Raw genomic sequence first — 17492 nt, forward strand, 5'->3', positions numbered from 1 at the left:
AGGTGAGGTGGGCTGGAATATGTGAAGAGGAAGAAAATTGTAGATGTTTGGCTTGGGCTGGGAAGATGAATTCAAGTTCTGGGCCTGTTCATAAAGGCCTGCGTAATTTCATTTTTGTCTTATGCTATTTCTAAATAAGAAATCCATGAGTTTGCTTTGATACAGCTTCTTAGATTTTAATGTATTTTGGGAACATCAATTACAATTCAGCAGGATGAAAATATAAGGTATTACATTGGCAGGATCTGGATTTTTGTGGGGAAAAAGATACGCCATTGCTTCTCAGTGCATTCTGCATCAGAGACCACAGACTAAACTCCTAGTACTTCTTTTGCAGATTACGTCAAGAGAATGACATGGTTGACTCAGCTCCTCAGTGGGAAGCTGTGCTACGGCGACAAAAGGAGAAAAACCAGGTGGATCCAAACTACCGGCGATCCAGGCACAGATCTCGATCGTATGTAACCCTTCTCCTCCTTGATGTGAAAATCAAGGCTGCTGTAGCATGTTAAAAAGCAGGAGGAGTATCTCCAGACATTTTTGTGAAATGCATGCTCACTTGTTTAATCTCATAATTCTGCAGTATTGTTCCAGATGAGACCCACTGCTGACGTCTCCATGCAAAATTACCATTGGCAAGCAGCAGTCAGTAATATATTGTGTCCTGATGGCAGGACTTCCCTGATGGAGCTGTGCTGCCAGGCGATGCTGCTCCTGCTGACAGCTGGTTTTGACATGGTGAAGTTGTCAGCTTCTAAAATTAGTTTTCTCAAACCAACAAAAATGCTGGTTTCTTGTAATTCCTATTTTTCTTCTAATGACATGTTTTGGAGGTATAGACACACTGTTTTGTATTAAGTTTGTGTCCAGCCTAATCTGCCATGCAAGCCACCATCCAAAGCAGCACCAGGATCTGCGTGCCCAGCAGGCAGGGCGAGGCAGGGCAGGGCAAGGCAGGGCAGAGCCTGGAGTGTTGCAGAGTGCCAGGAGAGCAGCTATGAGGCACTGGGAGAGAAGGAAGGAGATGCCATCTTTGAAACCGTATACCTACCCTCACTGCCCAGCTGACACGGATGAGTTGCCAGCCCTGATGCTGATGGTGTAAGGTGTGACCTCTGTAACACACTTAGATAGGTACTTCGCATTAATGCCTTTTCTTAAATTTACCTTTCATGTTAAGATGTACCAAGAGAAACTGTACAGTGCCTTAAATTATTATTTCACTCATATTGATCATACCATAATCTGCACTGAAGTTTCCAGTATTAAAATCCACTTGAGTTCTGTTTTCAGTTGCCCATGTTGCTAGGACTCCTTTGTGTCTCCAGTTTCATAGTGTATATTTTTCATTCTTTTATGAGAAATAGAATTTGCCATTAAAATTCCAAATGGTGGAATTTCTACTTTAACTGGCTTTGTACAGACTTGTTCACTTTCAGCTGTGCAAAAGTCAAATGTTATTAGGTGTAATTGTATAATGATATATTAATAAAAATCAGGGATATTAAAGTTCAGTTGTATGGAATCCACAAAATATAGCCGATTAAGTTTGATTTACATTTTTTATTATATACAGAAAGTGCTGTAAACTAGGAAATGTACTCAGTTAATAATGGTTGGATTAAATTTATAGCCAGCTTTTCTTTTTTTCCTATAGGACAAGTAAATGTAATTGGTTGGCCAGCATGGGCTCCCTCTTGTGGCTAACTTAACTTACAAAATGTCTTACTTTCCAGCACAGTGACATTCTGACTTATATTTAGTTTATTAGCAAAAAACCATAAACGTGTAGCATCTTACTAAACAAAGAAGGGTGTTAGAGGAAGCAAAGAAATGAGGAAATCCTGAAGATTTTGGATGGCTTCTCACTTCTTTTCCCTATTGTATTAGTGATGAATATATTCCTCCTTTTTGTCTCACTCTTCAATTTAAAAAAAAAACAAAACCTAAAAAACAAAATAAGCCCAAACCTCCCAAGTATGGCAGAGAACATTAACATATGCAAGTAAGAACTAAAAAAAGTAAAATGGGAATTCCTTTCAAAGTGCTTAGAATAAATTTAGTAAAAAGGCAATTAACTGTTAACCTGCAGTAGGTTATAAGAGCATTTAACTAAATTTGGCTCAGCTGTTTGCTTACATGACTGGATGCAGGTCAGAGTGAAGGGAAATGTGATTCCCTAGGGTGCAGGGTATGGCTGGTTTTGCTTTTAAATCCATTCATATGGTCATTTAAATTTGCACACTTAGCAATTGATACAAACACCTTATTTTAGTAGTACAGATACATCTTTCACCTTAAGTTCCTTATCACAGTCAGCTTAACTAGAGGTTCATTTTGGAAACGTGAAGTAATGGCTGAAATATTTGTTACTGTGCCTGGCAAACATTATCAAACATTTCATTTGTTTGATAATGAGTAATATTAATCATTCGGTGGTGAGGTGTGTCTCCTTGGTCTCAGGAATAAAGATATTTGACAAGAATTTGACCTTTCTTTCTCCTAAAGGAATCAGCAAATAGGGAGCACTCCCAATTCTAGTTCTACAGGGTTTATTTTCAAGAGTTCATGTAAAACATCTGTGTAGCCAAAGGGCTTTTTTTAATTAAGAAGAATGGCTATTAAAATTCCATTGCTATTTAAATTTACCATTTGTGACTCAAAATGAAATATTAATAAGGGTACAGATGCAGACACAAAAAATGACGTAGACCTTATTAATGTGTGGAGTCATTCAAGCTTGTGAAAATGAAATAAAAATAAACAAAAAAAACCCTAGAGACTCATCACTTACTGGGAATTCCCATTACGTTTCTTGTGCATTAGAGAATCTGATTAGTGTACAAATTGTCCCAGAAGCTATTGATTCGGATACTTCAATAGGACAATCTGAGTATACATATGTCAAAAACTGTGAATTCTAAAACAATTCCGAGTAAAAAGATGAAAACAAATTGAAAGAGTGATTGTGATCTGCCTTTAAAGATTTAATGGAAGGATTGCTGTATTGTGGGCTGTTAAGAACATATACAAACATGAATTTCCCATGCAGTATATGCAATACCTACATTTCACCTTAACCAGACCTTTCTTTTTGTAAGCTTTTCTTCATTTTGCCTTCAAAGGAAGCAGGAACAGGCCTTTGGAAGGAAAATACATTTATTAAGATACTTTATCTGTATTGTATTTTTAGATATTTCTTATGAGGGGAGTTAACTGGAATAAATGCTGTGAGGTTATCCCAGTATGGTAACACTTAAACAGACGGAAAATAAATGAGGTTGGGATGGGAATTCATAAAAGCAGTTTGTTCTGAGGAATCACTGTGTTTAGCCCTTTCCTTATTTTTTTTTTAATTTTTTTATTGTGGGATGCCATATTGCTAAATGGGTATTTTACAGCAGTGGCTTTCATTTTAGTGTAGTTGCAGGGGTGGAAGGAGGGGAGAATGGCAGAGCTCACAGAATTAACACCTGGAGTTGGCTGCAGAAAGCAGGAGGCACAGTTCCTAGAAAAACAGAGAAACAAAGATGACTTCTTACTTAACTACTATCTTTCTCCACTGCCCCACAAATTAATATTTCTTATTGCAGGTGAGGCTTCTCATGGTGCTTGGTGATATTCCAGACTTCAGGCTATGTCCTGAACTGTTGTATTTCCTTTGGGAGCGACCTTGAGTGTTTGCTTCCTCAGGCAAACTAGGGCTTGTAAGCATTACAAAGCCTCCCTGTTTTTTCAGGGAGCTTTCTCATTCCCCACTGCCTGATTATTCAGCCTCAGAGGAGGATGCCTGCCTTCCCAGCCGCAGGGTGAATGCAGGGTTTGTAGCTGCTATTTTGCGAGTAGGGGGTTGCAAGGAAGGAGAAACCAACTCAAACTGAGGGGTAAAAAGGGCTGTTAAATGCCACTGTACACCAAGCTACTGCATCAGCGAGTTAAAACCAGCATGAACAGATGTAAGAAGGAGAGAAGGAGAAGTAAATGCAAGAAGGGTGAAGGAGAGATAGGAGAAGTGAAAATCGAGAGAAAACTAAATGCATTATAATGGTAAGACACAAAGCCACAAAAAGCTATGAATGCTGAGAAAAATTGGACTGCAAGCTACTCGTGGTCATAACTATTGCCATCATGAAGACCTGAGCAAATGGAACCGGCAGCAGAGTGGTCTGTCAAGGATGGGAATCATTTGGGGTGGCTTTGTCATGCTGCCTGGAAAGCTGTTGCCACCCTGGAGCCTAAGAAGGTTATGAATTAGTTCATATTAGTCCCAATAGGGAATCACAGATGTAAGGCTGTTTCTCACCTTTCTAACTCTCTCTGGTATTTATGAAGCAGCAAACTAATACCTCCCAATACTTCTGCACCTGTAAAATCTAAAAAAAAAAATAAAAAAAAAAATCCCCAAACCTAAAACATTACCATCCCTACATAATTTGCCTTTACACGAACTGTAAAACATTTACTGCAACGTAGATGTCTCTGAACATTATTCCTAGGCTGAAGTCTGGAAATGAGCCAACCACAGTAGTGGTGAAATAAGAAAACAGTGAAACTGTTGGTGCTAGAGAGCAATTTGGATTTATTTCTGACACAGCTGTGTCACTGGTCAAAGGAGAGCCAATTTAGTAGATACAGAACTCTGCTGTCCTCCTTGATCTTCATTTAGATTTGGATTATATCACTCCAAAAGCATCTTCGAATGTGATAGACCCTTCTGTTTAATGGAAAAAAAGCAAGCTGTATGATCTGATGATGTAAGACATAAATCTTTGAGAAACTGTGCCTTCAGTGGGAGCATTATATGCATGCTAGTTCTGTCTAAAAGTTGCAGCCCTCACATCTCAGATGGTGTGGAATATCAGTCTGGCTGTCCACACTGACTTTGTATAATCCCAAAGAAAAAAGTTATCTGATCTGTCCATGCAAATGTAGTCCCTGCCACTGTGTAAAATGCTTAATCTATTATTTTGCATGGGTTTTGGTGAATTCTAGGTACAACTTCAACAACAGACGTGGCTTTGCACTAATCCTGCAATAAAACAGAGTAAGAAAAATAAAAATAAATGGGATCCAGTTTGAAGACAATGTCTTATAATCAGCAGAAAATGTGAGGCATGCCATTCATGTTTACTTTACTACATCTCTATGTCTGCAACAGGGAACTCGCGATTTTAGCTAAGTACTTTCTCTGTGACTGAAATACTTGCTAAAATACGTGTGTGTGAGAGTATGTGTGTTGCTGGTTTGGTTTGTTCATTGTTGGCTTTTTGTCCTGGACGTCACAAAAGTAAAGGAAGTAAGCAAGAGGTGACCTGAGCAACAGGTCCTCTTTATTGGTGCTCACTGGGAATGGCCAGGCATTACTGGTGTCTCCGTCTGGCATGGCCTGTCCCTCCTCCTGCCCACAAAGGGCTTTCTCTGTGTGTCACAGGACATTTCCGAGGGTCTTTTACAAAGTGTTATCCCAAACCACATTGTTCTCAGCTGGGTAAGGGCTGGCAGCAGCTGAACACTGTTTTGGCTTTTGGCTTGCAAGTTTCTGCTGTTTATGTTTTATGCATACTCAAGTCAAAAGACAAGAAATGACTTTTCAGTTGGAACAAAACGATGAAGTTTAATGCATTTTCTGAGATAACAAACCTTAAAATTGAAGTAACTGGTGGATTACATTTACTATGATTTCTGTACAGGGTCTGTGCTGTTAAGTTATTTGAACAGCAACACATCAGACAATGGTTTTCATAGTTCCACCTTTGTTGTCTTTGTTGGTGTTTATAGGAGGAGCCCAGATGTACAAGCTAAAGAAGAACTGTGGAAACATATTCAGTAAGTACAGTCCTTGTAGGATCTGAGTGACTGCTTGCTTTGCTTCTGATTATTCACATCTCCTGCACTGTGGTTATAAGGCATTATATTGTGATTTAGTGATGGGCCACAGTACATTATGTGGGTGTTAATGACCTGCTATGTGTAGAAGGTACTGCAGATCACTGAATGCACTGAATACAGATGACCACTATATGTAGCTGAATTATTAAAGAACACAGCATTTTAGAGATGTATTCCTCTGTGGCTTCCAAAATGACCTTGCTTGTAATACTGACAGTTCTAGGATGAGGCCCTATATGCTGTAGAACTATGAATTAGGAAGATAGTTAGCTATTCCAAAGCATATTTGATGTTCAGTATACACAATGTTCATGGATATTGTGAAGCAACAAGATCAGATTTGCAGGGAGGTGAGAGGAAGGTGGAACAGGATGTGACACGCAGTTGAAGCAATCAACGTGAAGTTAGACACATTTCTTAACAGGTTTCCTATTTTGATGTTAAGATAGCTTCAGGGCTGCCAACAGCTTGTTTCAGTAAATCTTTTCAGCCTAATATAATAAAAATAAGAGTGGTTTTGCAGTTGGTAGCTACTGTTACATTTTTTTACTTTGCTAATCCTTTCTAGGAAGGAGCTTGTGGATCCATCTGGCTTGTCTGAGGAACAATTGAAAGAAATTCCATACACTAAAATAGAGTGAGTTTATGTCAGGATTTTTCTTTGTGAATATAAAAACCCACCTTTTTTTTATTTTACTGTGAACTTTGTCATACTGAAATAGGAGTGGGTTTACACATGATCTCTAAGCTTTTGTCTACTCCAGATGCTGTAGGATGGGTTGGGTGAGGATACTTAATATTTTTAAAACCTAATTTATTTATTTTTCCAAAATATGAGAAAAATAATCTCCATCTTTCCCTGTCTGTCCCACATACTCATGAACCTGCTGGACGTCTGTATGTTCTGTATGTCTCCCTGTGCCATCCATAGATCCGTTTTATGTTACGCACTACAGAATCAGAGAAAACTGCATGCAAACAAGCAAATCCATTTATTTCCTAAACTTCTTCTGTTTAAATTTTTTACTCCAGTCATCTAAGGCACTATTGACCAGTTCAGACCCTTTCCTTGCTTGTCATGGAAACCTGCCATGGTCTGCCAGGACACAGCTGTTTCCTTAAGAACCAACATCTATTTCACTGTGATAATTGCCCATTTGGGATGCTAGTGCAAGCAGCTGCATGTGGCAGGCATGGCATCCTGGTTTGCATTATAATGAGCTTCCACAGCACCACTAAACAAAAAAGGCTGATGTCAAAGCTGTATATATTAATGCATTCTGTATTAAATTTCATTCTCAAATATGGACATACCAGTTTGTGACCTTTGCACTTTTGAAGCATTGAATTCCAAGTACAGACTCATAAGAAAAGCATCAGCCTTTTAAATTGAGCCAATGCAAGAAGCTGTCCATTACACTTCAATAAGAAATGGGGGTATCTCTCAGTCTGCAGCTGAATTTATGGTTTTGTGCCAAAGAATGGGTTTACTAACCTACTGTTGTGAATTCTGTGTCTCTCTTAGGACTCAAGGTGACCCGATCCGCATTAGGCATTCACATTCTCCTCGAAGCTACCGTCAGTATCGGCGGTCCCAGTGCTCCGACGGTGAAAGATCTGTCCTGTCTGAAGTGAAGTATGTTAATGTGGTTATTAGCAATGGACTGGTTTAGTGTGGTCCAAAAGTTGTTCAAAGATCATGGTTAGATTACAAGTAGCAGAAATGCGGTTGGTTGCTGGCGTACGATTCAGGCAACCCTTTAAATAGTAGCTCTTCAGAGCCCCTTGAGAAGGGATGGGATGACCTGTGCCCTGAAGGTGCCCACTAACCACAGAGGATCAGTATGATAGCTTTAAAATATCTAACGTCAGGTGATAAGCCTTTCAGATTTTGCCTTTCAGATTATGTAGCTCTCTGGGTCAATTTTATTATTCTTCCTCTGCACAGTTATACTTCATTATAGCAATATCCTTTTTTAATATTGTAATTCCAGTTTGAAAACTGATCTGGTGCCTCCACTGCCTGTTACACGATCTTCAGATGCGAAAGGTCCTAGCATCCAGTTGACCCAACAGGTTAGTAGTTGTGCATCCTTTGCAATTTTCCTTTTCTTGTTTTTTTTGGAGGGAGAAGGTGTGTGTGTGTGTTGGGGGGGGGGGGTGTCTAGTGCTTTATTTAAGTTAGATCTTTGTTTCTCAGTGAAAATTAAAGCTGGCTGAGATTTTTTCAGCAGCAGCATAGCTTGAAGTTTTACATTTTGCTTATATTTACACTTTGTTTATATTTCCAAATATATGTAGTTCTGTAGCATATGCCCCTGCAAACACCTGCCTCTGCTGCTGGAGGACCCTTTCCCAGTTTGTTTGATGCTTCCTTAAGACAGTACCGTGTTCTCCAAAGGAGGAGAATCAACTTTCAAAATTTCTTGAAATTAGAAGTGTGCTTGGGATGCAGTTGTAATCACAGCCTACTATCATTTATTTGCCTCTTCTTAGAGGTTTGTGGCTCAGCCTTAAAGCACTGCTTTTTTTCTTTTTTTCCCCAAATGCTGAATGGTTTTTTACATTGTTGAAATCTAAAAAGGATGGAACTTGCCTTTTTAAATGTCATCAATGGCTTTCATCATACATTATCATACCATATCTCTCAGCTTTGCTAGTTTTACTGAGCTGAAAACGTGAGAAGTAAATGATATTCAAAAAGCACTTGCACGTCTTCTGTACAAGCACACAAAAGGAAAACCAAAACATGGGAGAATTCCATAATATGTAACTTACCACACCAGTCATCATGTCCAATGATCTGGCATGTGGATATACCAAACCCACATGCTAATACTGTATGTAGTGTGGAAACTGCACAGAATATAACCAGCAAAACATGTCACATTTCATCTCATAAGCAGTTAGAATAACTTAAGCTTGAACAATTTTAAAATGATAAACAGGTATTTTTCACTTTAAGGCTAGTTAACACACTGCTTGTTCTTAGATAGGAATTAGGCTCCAGGTTACTTGTTTTCCTGCATATGATGTCAAAGATGAGCTGTCCAACGTTTTTCTGTAAGGACTTGCTCCAGCAGTCAAGGGAAGTTGGTATACTTAAGGCTAAGCACATTTATGTGCTCTGTAGAAATGGGTAACTTATGTTACTGAGTCCTGTTCAAAATTAATATTGTCTTATTTCCATTCCTGTCCAATACAATGTGGCTTAAATTTATGTCCTGGAAGGAATTAATGGTATGATATTCAGTGTCCACAAACACCTGTCTTTCCCCACTGCCCCAGACCCCCTCACAACAGTGGCCATTAATTCCCTGTGAGAGCTTGCCTGCAGTGCTCTGCTAAATATCAAATAATTAGTCATGACATTTCCTGAATAGGGAATATGCATCCAAATAGTGCAGGGGGGCAGCAGCTAGCTGGGGAGAGAGGAGGCAAGAGGGGGAAAAAGTCGTGTTTGATCAAATAAATGTAGAGATGTTAATATTCCTGGTGTGTATTATATCCTTAGCCTAAGGCTGTCATAGCAGCAGTTATCAAATTGCAGTATTTAAATTCTGCTATACCTTTTCAACATATTTTAATTTGTTCCCTTCAGAGACAGAATGGATCTAAAGACAGCCTAATAGAAGAAACATCTCAACTGTCTACTAACAACGTTGGTGGAAAACCCACCACTAAGATCGTAAAAACTGTGCAGGTCTCCCACTTCAAGGTGGAGACTTGACTGCCGCAACTGAAGATGGTGAATGGATTTTATTCTTTGGAAACTGAAAATTAATGTGTGTGTGCAAGGGAAGGAACTGACGTTGACGTGGTAGCAATTTCTTCAGGACACTCAGAAGCGCAGGCTGCTTGCTGGGAAGGCCGAGCAGTGCTTTTATCACCAACACTGTTCTAGTGGTGTGACTGATCAAGGAGAAGCTGCCTGATTAGACAACCAAAAAGAAAAGTCTTAGTAAAACTGAATGATCATCAGTTACATTTCCAAAAAATGAACAAAAAGAAGTGCTGCAACAAAACAGGCTTTATGGTCTGCTCTGTAACTGAATCGCCTTTTTCCAAAAAATGACTGTTAACTGACATGATCAGGACCAGATGCTTCAAGAGAAGCAAAATAGTCATATTTTTGGTCAATTGTGCAATACAGTGTGATATGGGGAGAATTATCTTCACAATTTTATATGGGGATCAACTTGTGTCCTGAGACATGAGGACTGATAGCTCTTACAAGGTTTATTTTAGCCTAGCACAACAACAGTTGTCAATACAAAAGTTGACTCAGCCTGTTTTAGCTCAAAAATAATACACTCGGTAACACCCTGTAGCAGAGAGTTCCAGAGGTGATACAGACTTACTTTCCCTTGGCAGTTTTAAGTGTTCTCATTTTTTAATACTCTTTTATGTAGAGGGACTGTTTAATTGAATATTCCATACCACAGAAATACATCTATCACCTTATAGTAAACCACACTGGAAAAACAATGGATAATATGTACTGACCCACCGTATTGAGACTGCTTATCAAGGCACTTAAGTACAGGTTAAATGAAACTTGTGGAGTAGGATTTAAGACAGCTAGCAAATAGACTTTTTTTTTTTTTTAATTAAACTAGATTAGCAAAATCTGCCTTAATCTCTTTTCATATGAAATAATCAATGCTAGTAATTTCTGATACTTTTCTCTGAGCCATTTCTACTATGATAAAATTACGAAGGCAGTATTTCAGGTATGTTAATTGCAATTTTTTTTTTCTATTGTCATGGTAGGAATAGTAAGTGTTAATGATGCTGCACATTGAGTGGGTTATCTTCTAGTATGTATCTGAAGTGATGCCTAGCTCTTCTCCTGTCCTATCACTGTGTACAAATAGCTGAAAGTTATTCCTCTGCCTCCCTTTTCTCCACAGTCAGCCCATGGATGAGTCTTCTGGTGTTGTTAACTTAATTGAGAAGCTTAGCAAAATCTTTGTGTCGTGAAAGTTACTTTTGCTAAGTGTAATCCCCAAACTAAATATTGAATTTGTCCAACAGCATTGAAAATGGCTGTGGTAGCTCGTACCTTCTTACATCTCTTCTTCTTAAACTCTGCCCCGACTGCCTCCAGTGATTTGCAGTGATCCTGTGTCTTCTACCCCTAGCAACACCATACCAGGGGACTGTAGCCCTGTCAGAAAAGCAATACTCTTTGAGAACTGGAGTAAGCGTAAGGCATCTGAGTTCCACTTCACAAGTTTACTTCACATGAGTTTACTAATACACGTATTAACTAAAAAAAAACAGAGAAGTGAAGCCTCGTATGATGTGTTTTATTTTCCACTTCATTTTTTTGATTCTTTATTGTTTCATGATGCGAGGTGGTCAGGTGGATGCTGCTGGTCAGGGTGGTAGCCATACAGTTTGTATATTCCTATCACAGTAGATTGCTATGGGAGATGCTCCATCATGTGAGGGAAGGCAGATTAATTTATAAATATTTTTCTTTGATCACTTATTTTGGACAGTTCTGCTTCTTGAGTCTCAGTGAACAAATCTAAGGGAAGGAAAGCACTTAGAACCCTTCTGCAGTAAAAATTCTGTTTTCATGGAGGTTCTGAATTTACTATGGATTTCATTCTAGGACATTCTTGGGCTTGGCTTACAGTATTTGCTCAATCTGCTTTGTAAGTCTGTTAAACGATTTCATTGTCATTGCTTCAATGTAAAATGATCCTTTAAGATATATTTATAATCTTATATAGTATTCTCAAAAGCACCAGTTTAAAAAAAAAAAAAAAAAAAGTGCAAAACCCCCACAAATCAAACAAACACAAAAAAATGTCCCATCACTGTAGCAAAGATTGTGGTGATACAGATTAATCTAGAGCATCACAGTCTTTTGGAAGACTACTGAAATACAACAAACCACACAAGAACTGGTTTCAGTATCTGCAATGAAAACCACTCTTTATTTCTTCAAGAAGGTGCTTCAAGCTGGAGCATTTTGAACCTGCTTGTAGTTTGTTGCTTTCTAAATCACGACCATTATTCTTCATTCCTTACTTAGGCCCAGGCAAGTAGAACATACCTACTATTTTAGGAGGATTTGTGTTGTTACTATTTGAGAATTATCAGTACATAGTGACAAAATCTTGCCAATCCTCAAACACTAATTAAGAAGAAAATTACATGTAAGGTTTATATCCAACCTCACGTTTTCCTGTGTGTTGTCACCTGCCTGTGGGCTTTTGTGTATTATTGCTGGATACCATCAGCCAAGTGTGTGGTTTTACTTATCCCACAGCACCAAAACATAGGCTTCTCTCTAGTCTAACAGAGATAGGTTTTGATTCTCAAGTCACAGGAGAATTGTTTCATAACCAAGCCAACTTTTCTGCATTTAAATGAGAAATTTACAGAAAGAATCCTGAATTTGAGCTGGTGGTCTTCTCTCCAATGAAACTATGTAGGTTTTAGCAAGTCTAATGCTTGGTCTGGGGCACTAACATACAGTTTTGTGTCTGCAAGACGAAGCTTAAAACCTCTATTACATGTTAAGTATCAGTGCCAGAACAAGGCGAAACTTGGACAAGGACATCACTGTCAGCTAATAGTACAGAAAAAGAAACTTCTTCCATGTGTGTGAGCCTCCTTTCCCTTCAAGCTTCTTTTCCTCAGTCATTTGAGGAAAGGCGCCTTTTCTTGTGATCTTGTTATTTTTGTGTGAGAGATACCTACAAGTCATCAATCACTGAAAGCACGCACCGTGTCACAGCTGTGCTCTGTAGCCCTAAACCAGCCCTACAACATCTGTAAGTGGCTGGCGTCTTACAGCTCTGAGCTATACCTTGCCCTTTCCACAGTTGCTGCCCTTCCCTGGCTCTCCCGGGGCTTTCACCGCCTAGAGGCAGTTTGGTTTATCAGACCTGGAGTCTGGGTGTCAGTCCGAAATGCCTGTGCCCCCTGATGAGTCAGGCAGAAGACAGCTGATGTATAACCATGTCAGGCAAAGTTTACCCTGGGGTTGGATGCCATACAGGCCTGTCCTTACATGGACAAAGGACTGATATTTGAGACACTGTCATCCTAATTCTGCTTGTAGTCTGCTGAATTGATCTCACGCCAAGAATTTTAACTTCGTGCCTCTGCATTTACCTCTTCAGAGACTTCTGCAAGTGCTAAAGATAGGTAAGTTGTGAAACTGTCTCACTTACTAATTAGCAACACCTGCAACATAGAGATACCTCTTTGCAAAACACGTATTTTATACAATAAAGAGGGCTTGCTAACCACACCACAAAAGCATTTATGTATATCCCATATTGGTGCCCTTGCTTGTTAGCTGGTTTCTTTCATTAGGAGCTAGCCTTGACTTGTGTTCTACATTGAGCTTCTTACCAATATCCCTAACCTTGCAACTTGTATTCTTGTTGAGCTGATTTTATTAAAGATGCTGGTTGGGGGGGGGGGCGGGGGGGTGTGTGCGGAATCACTACCATTTAAGTTGCCAAATCAATCATCTTTATACAGGTGAATATTGAACTGAATTGATAGCACATTTTCTTTTGGGAAGGCCTGTTTAAATCAAAGCTTCCTAGAAATATGTTTGAAAACAACATACATAAACATATTAATGTGATGCATATGTTCTATGTACATTAAGTATTCATGAAGCAACTGTGTGCTTTATTTTAAATTGAGTTTGATAGATGGCTGTGTCAATACTTGTGTCCAGGTTATTTAAAAGTAAAGTAAAACTTGAAGTTTTAGGGCATGCCATGGTTGCCTGTGTGTCTTATTTACATTACACAAAGGAGCAAAGCCTTCAGAAACACAGATTCATTTGACAACACCATCTGGCAAAAACAGGTGTGGTATCAATTAAAACCCACTTGAGGATACAGCTTTTCCAGATTAAGTATTTTTCCTGGTAGCAGAAAGTTGTCAGCCTAAGGTTTACACTTCCAGTGCATATCCACACTAGCTTCCTTTCTTACCTAAAAATCACCAGAAAGCCACAGCAGACTACATAAGCTGTCAAACCAAACACACGGATGCAGAGCCAGTGTGGCAGATGCTCTCTTCTTAATGTACCTGTTTTAATTTCTCTCCTCTTATTTGTCTCCTTGCTAAGAGTTGTGGTGGGTTGACCTTGGCTGGACAGCAAGTGCCCACCAAGCTGCTCTATCACTTCTCTCCTCAGCAGGACGGCGGAGTAGAGAAAATCAGATGGAAAAAAACCCTCGTGGGTCAAGTCAAAGACAGTTTAATAAAGCAAATCAAAGACCACATGCAGAAGCAAAAGAAAACAAAAGATTTATTCACTACTTCCCATCAGGAGGCAAAGTCCAGCCAGGAAGCAGGGCTTCGGTATGCATAGCAGTTGCTCTGGAAGACAAACGCCGTAATAACACAATACCCCCCCCGCTCCCCTCTCCACGGTATGGAATATTGCATGGAATATCGCTCTGGCCAGTTTGGGTCAGCTGTCCCAGCTGTGTCTCCTCCCAAGATCTTGCCCACCCCCTGCTCACTGGGTGAGGGGGGAATGTTGGAGAGACAGCCCTGATACAGTAGCCAGAACACTGGTGTGTTATCAACACCTTTCTAGCTACCAATACGAAGCACAGCACTGTAACAGCTGCTATGGGGAAAATTAACTCCATCTCAGCCAGACCCAAAACAAGACTGAAGAAAACCACTCCACCCCAGACGGTCATATTTTAAACCAAACACTTGCTGTAATGTTAAGATGTCAAAAATAGCTAGGGCTATGCAATTATTTCCTCAATGAGGATATTAGAATGTACTTGACATTCTTCGTAACATAGTACTGTCAAATTTACTACAAATCAGCCTCTTTGCTAAGCAAAAGTGCTAAGAGATTTACATGCAGGAATGCCCCCACAGGTCACCCACTGATACAGACCATTTTCATTTAATAGAGCTAGCCATAGCCAACTCGGATGCAGTGAGCTAAAAGATTAAAGAGGAATTTGGAACAAGCCAGTCTTCTTCCAGTGCCCACCTCTAGAGTTCTGATGTGCAGTCTTTAACACCGAGACCCTTCTTCTGCGCAGCACTGGAGGCAAGTAACAGAAAGGAGGGCTGCTGTAACACAAGTGTATAGATCTTTGTTTTCTTGCTCCCCTAGACCAGCTCAGAATCTGTCCTCCTTTCTACTTTTTAATACTGTCAACTTCAACAGTTCATGTAAAACAGAGGAAGGGGGAAAAAAATAGTTAAGGAGTCTTGAGGTTTTTTACAAGGGTACGGTCTAGCTAGCCGCTTGTAAAAACTAAAAAACAGTCCTAATAACCCTGTACTTAATGTTTACCAGCATTATTATTTTAGTAATCAGTGCTCCTTACACCCACATATTCCTCCCCCTACCTCACTTTTTCTTTGTTCCAGCACAGTATGAAATCTTCACTGAATACAGTGAAGCTTAAGATTCTACAGTTTTTCTTCTTGAAAGGGAATTAACATTTTAGACAGCCATCATTAAAACTTGGCATTAGCTATTGCTCTCAAGAGTTTTAAGGAAAAAAATCAAATAGTCTTAAAAGCTACTCCTGCCAGTCTTGCACTTCAAGAACAAAGACCCATGAGCAAAACTCCAGAACAGATGGTATCTTCAGGGAATATAATCCTTTAACAGAAACCCTAAACTTTCAAGTGCATTCAATAATTATGTGTTGGATCACTAAAAATTAATTACTCTTGTCTAAACCTCCTTCCAACAACCCAAAACCTAACTTACGCTTAGATTTGCATTACTAATGTGCTTACATTCAGTACTGAAAAATCAGACATTGCAAGATACGCACCTTTCAGCTTTTGCTCTTCTGATAAAATTAATTCACAGTATGTCTCCCTGAAAAAGCAAACAGGAATTCCAGTTGCTATCCCTACAGTATTTCACTCTACATACATCGTTTAGTTGAAGCATCATATTATGTAGCTGATCAAGGTAATAACCCATGCTTGCAGTTTTCCATGTTGGAGAAATACCTTTCCTGCTATTTTTAAACCCAGGTTTGCTGAATTTGAAGTTCTGCTTCTCCCCACCACATTACAAATCTCAGCTAACCCACTCCCTGAGTACTACAGCTGACTGTGGTTTCAGTGATCACCTCCCATCCACTTAACAGCTCCTAGGTTTTATTTAGTCCAAAGGGGTGAGCTGGTGTCCCAGAAACAACGTAGAGGAAGTCACAACTGTCAAACAGAAGCAGTTGGTACTATAGCTTGGGAAAGATAAAAATTACGAGAACAGAAACATAAATCTTTATTGGTTTTGTCTACATAAACATTACCTGACACTGCCCCAATACAGTTAAAAGCACTTTGTGTTACTACATGCAAGCTTAATGTTCCCTCTTTTTAACAGCTGTTTGTCTCTTATGGAGTGATCTTGAATGACGCCCACTGTTCTCAGGCTGGTTCTAACGATTCTTCCTAGGGAAAAATGTAACACAGGATGAGACTGGACACATACAGCACACAGCTGTTTCCAGCAACATCCTCTAGAACCTGAGACTGGTACAACATTTCAAGGACTAGTTTCCCACTCATCCCTTTGGAAAAAAGTCAAAAACTAAAAATCTGTAAATCTAATTTTTAAAGGGCCTACAAGCAAGAAATCTAACCAAGATTTCAGACCCTAACTACAAGCTGGTGGCAGTACTAACACCTGTACTAACAAGGAGTAACACAAGTACTAACAAGGAGTACTAACTCCTTGGTAGGAATCAATAGAAACTTTTGTAGTAGTAATTCATGCATGTATATGTCTGTGCATTATACGACAGTGTAAGAGAATAATACTAGTAAGCCAGTAACAAATAAGAGAGAGTAATTTTATGTTGAAAAATAAGTAGCTGCCCTGTTACTTGATACATTACTCATAGTGGATTGCACACACATTTCTTTACCCAGTGTCCAACAGGTTCCTATAAAAAAAGAGTGCCTACCTTACTCTTCAACCTTGCAAAAATCCCCAGTGCCTACGGTACTAAAGATCTGGGATAGATCCGAGTAGTTCGCTTTCTATTGACAGCACTGGTAAAGCATTAAGTGCACCTGTGTTTTTCATACTGCTCTGTAGAGGGATTTTTAAAGGACCGACGACATACGTTACCATTGTCCAGATTGGACAACCCAGGCCTGTTAGTTGAAACTGCAGAGCAACTTAACTGTCCCTGGAACAGGCAGTGTGAGAAAGAAAACAAGCTATGCACAAACAAGAAGCCAGGTGCAGAGTAAGTCCTGGGGACCGCGAAATCCACACACTCTCATTGGCACACTCTGATCAGGCGCCTGCAGCATGCTCACCAGGCAGCGACACGGATGCCTGCGTGACCAGAAACTTTTATCCAATCACCTGTGTGTAAAGTCGGGTGAGCGGTCGGTTTAAGTTATAAATATGACCTGTTTGTTTAATAAAGTGAGCACGGCATGTAGCCATATTGGTGTGATTGTCGTGACTTGGCCAACTCTCCATGGGGGACCCTCTTCGTTGCTCAAGTAGATTTTCACGTTTCAATGCATGAACCTTTCTGATTCTAGTATTTTCAAGGACATTGTGACAAATTTGAAGGAATTTCATCACTTCACCT

General features: G+C 39.5%; 1 protein-coding gene across 3 annotated transcripts in view; it reads left to right on the forward strand.

Moving 5' to 3' along the window:
* The window catches only part of EPB41L4A (erythrocyte membrane protein band 4.1 like 4A), a 134070-nt gene extending 121575 nt beyond the window's left edge, over positions 1–12495 (forward strand). For all 3 annotated transcript variants that reach the window (XM_056324506.1, XM_056324507.1, XM_056324508.1), the window contains 6 exons: positions 338–457; positions 5779–5826; positions 6458–6526; positions 7415–7525; positions 7884–7965; positions 9491–12495. In XM_056324506.1, the coding sequence (XP_056180481.1) occupies positions 338–457; positions 5779–5826; positions 6458–6526; positions 7415–7525; positions 7884–7965; positions 9491–9619 (559 nt within the window). In that variant the 3' untranslated portion in view covers positions 9620–12495. The remainder of the gene's footprint in view (positions 1–337; positions 458–5778; positions 5827–6457; positions 6527–7414; positions 7526–7883; positions 7966–9490) is intronic.
* The last annotated feature ends 4997 nt before the right edge of the window (positions 12496–17492 follow it).

Source organism: Falco biarmicus, chromosome Z (genome assembly GCF_023638135.1).
Source record: "Falco biarmicus isolate bFalBia1 chromosome Z, bFalBia1.pri, whole genome shotgun sequence".
NCBI classification, from domain to species: domain Eukaryota; kingdom Metazoa; phylum Chordata; class Aves; order Falconiformes; family Falconidae; genus Falco; species Falco biarmicus.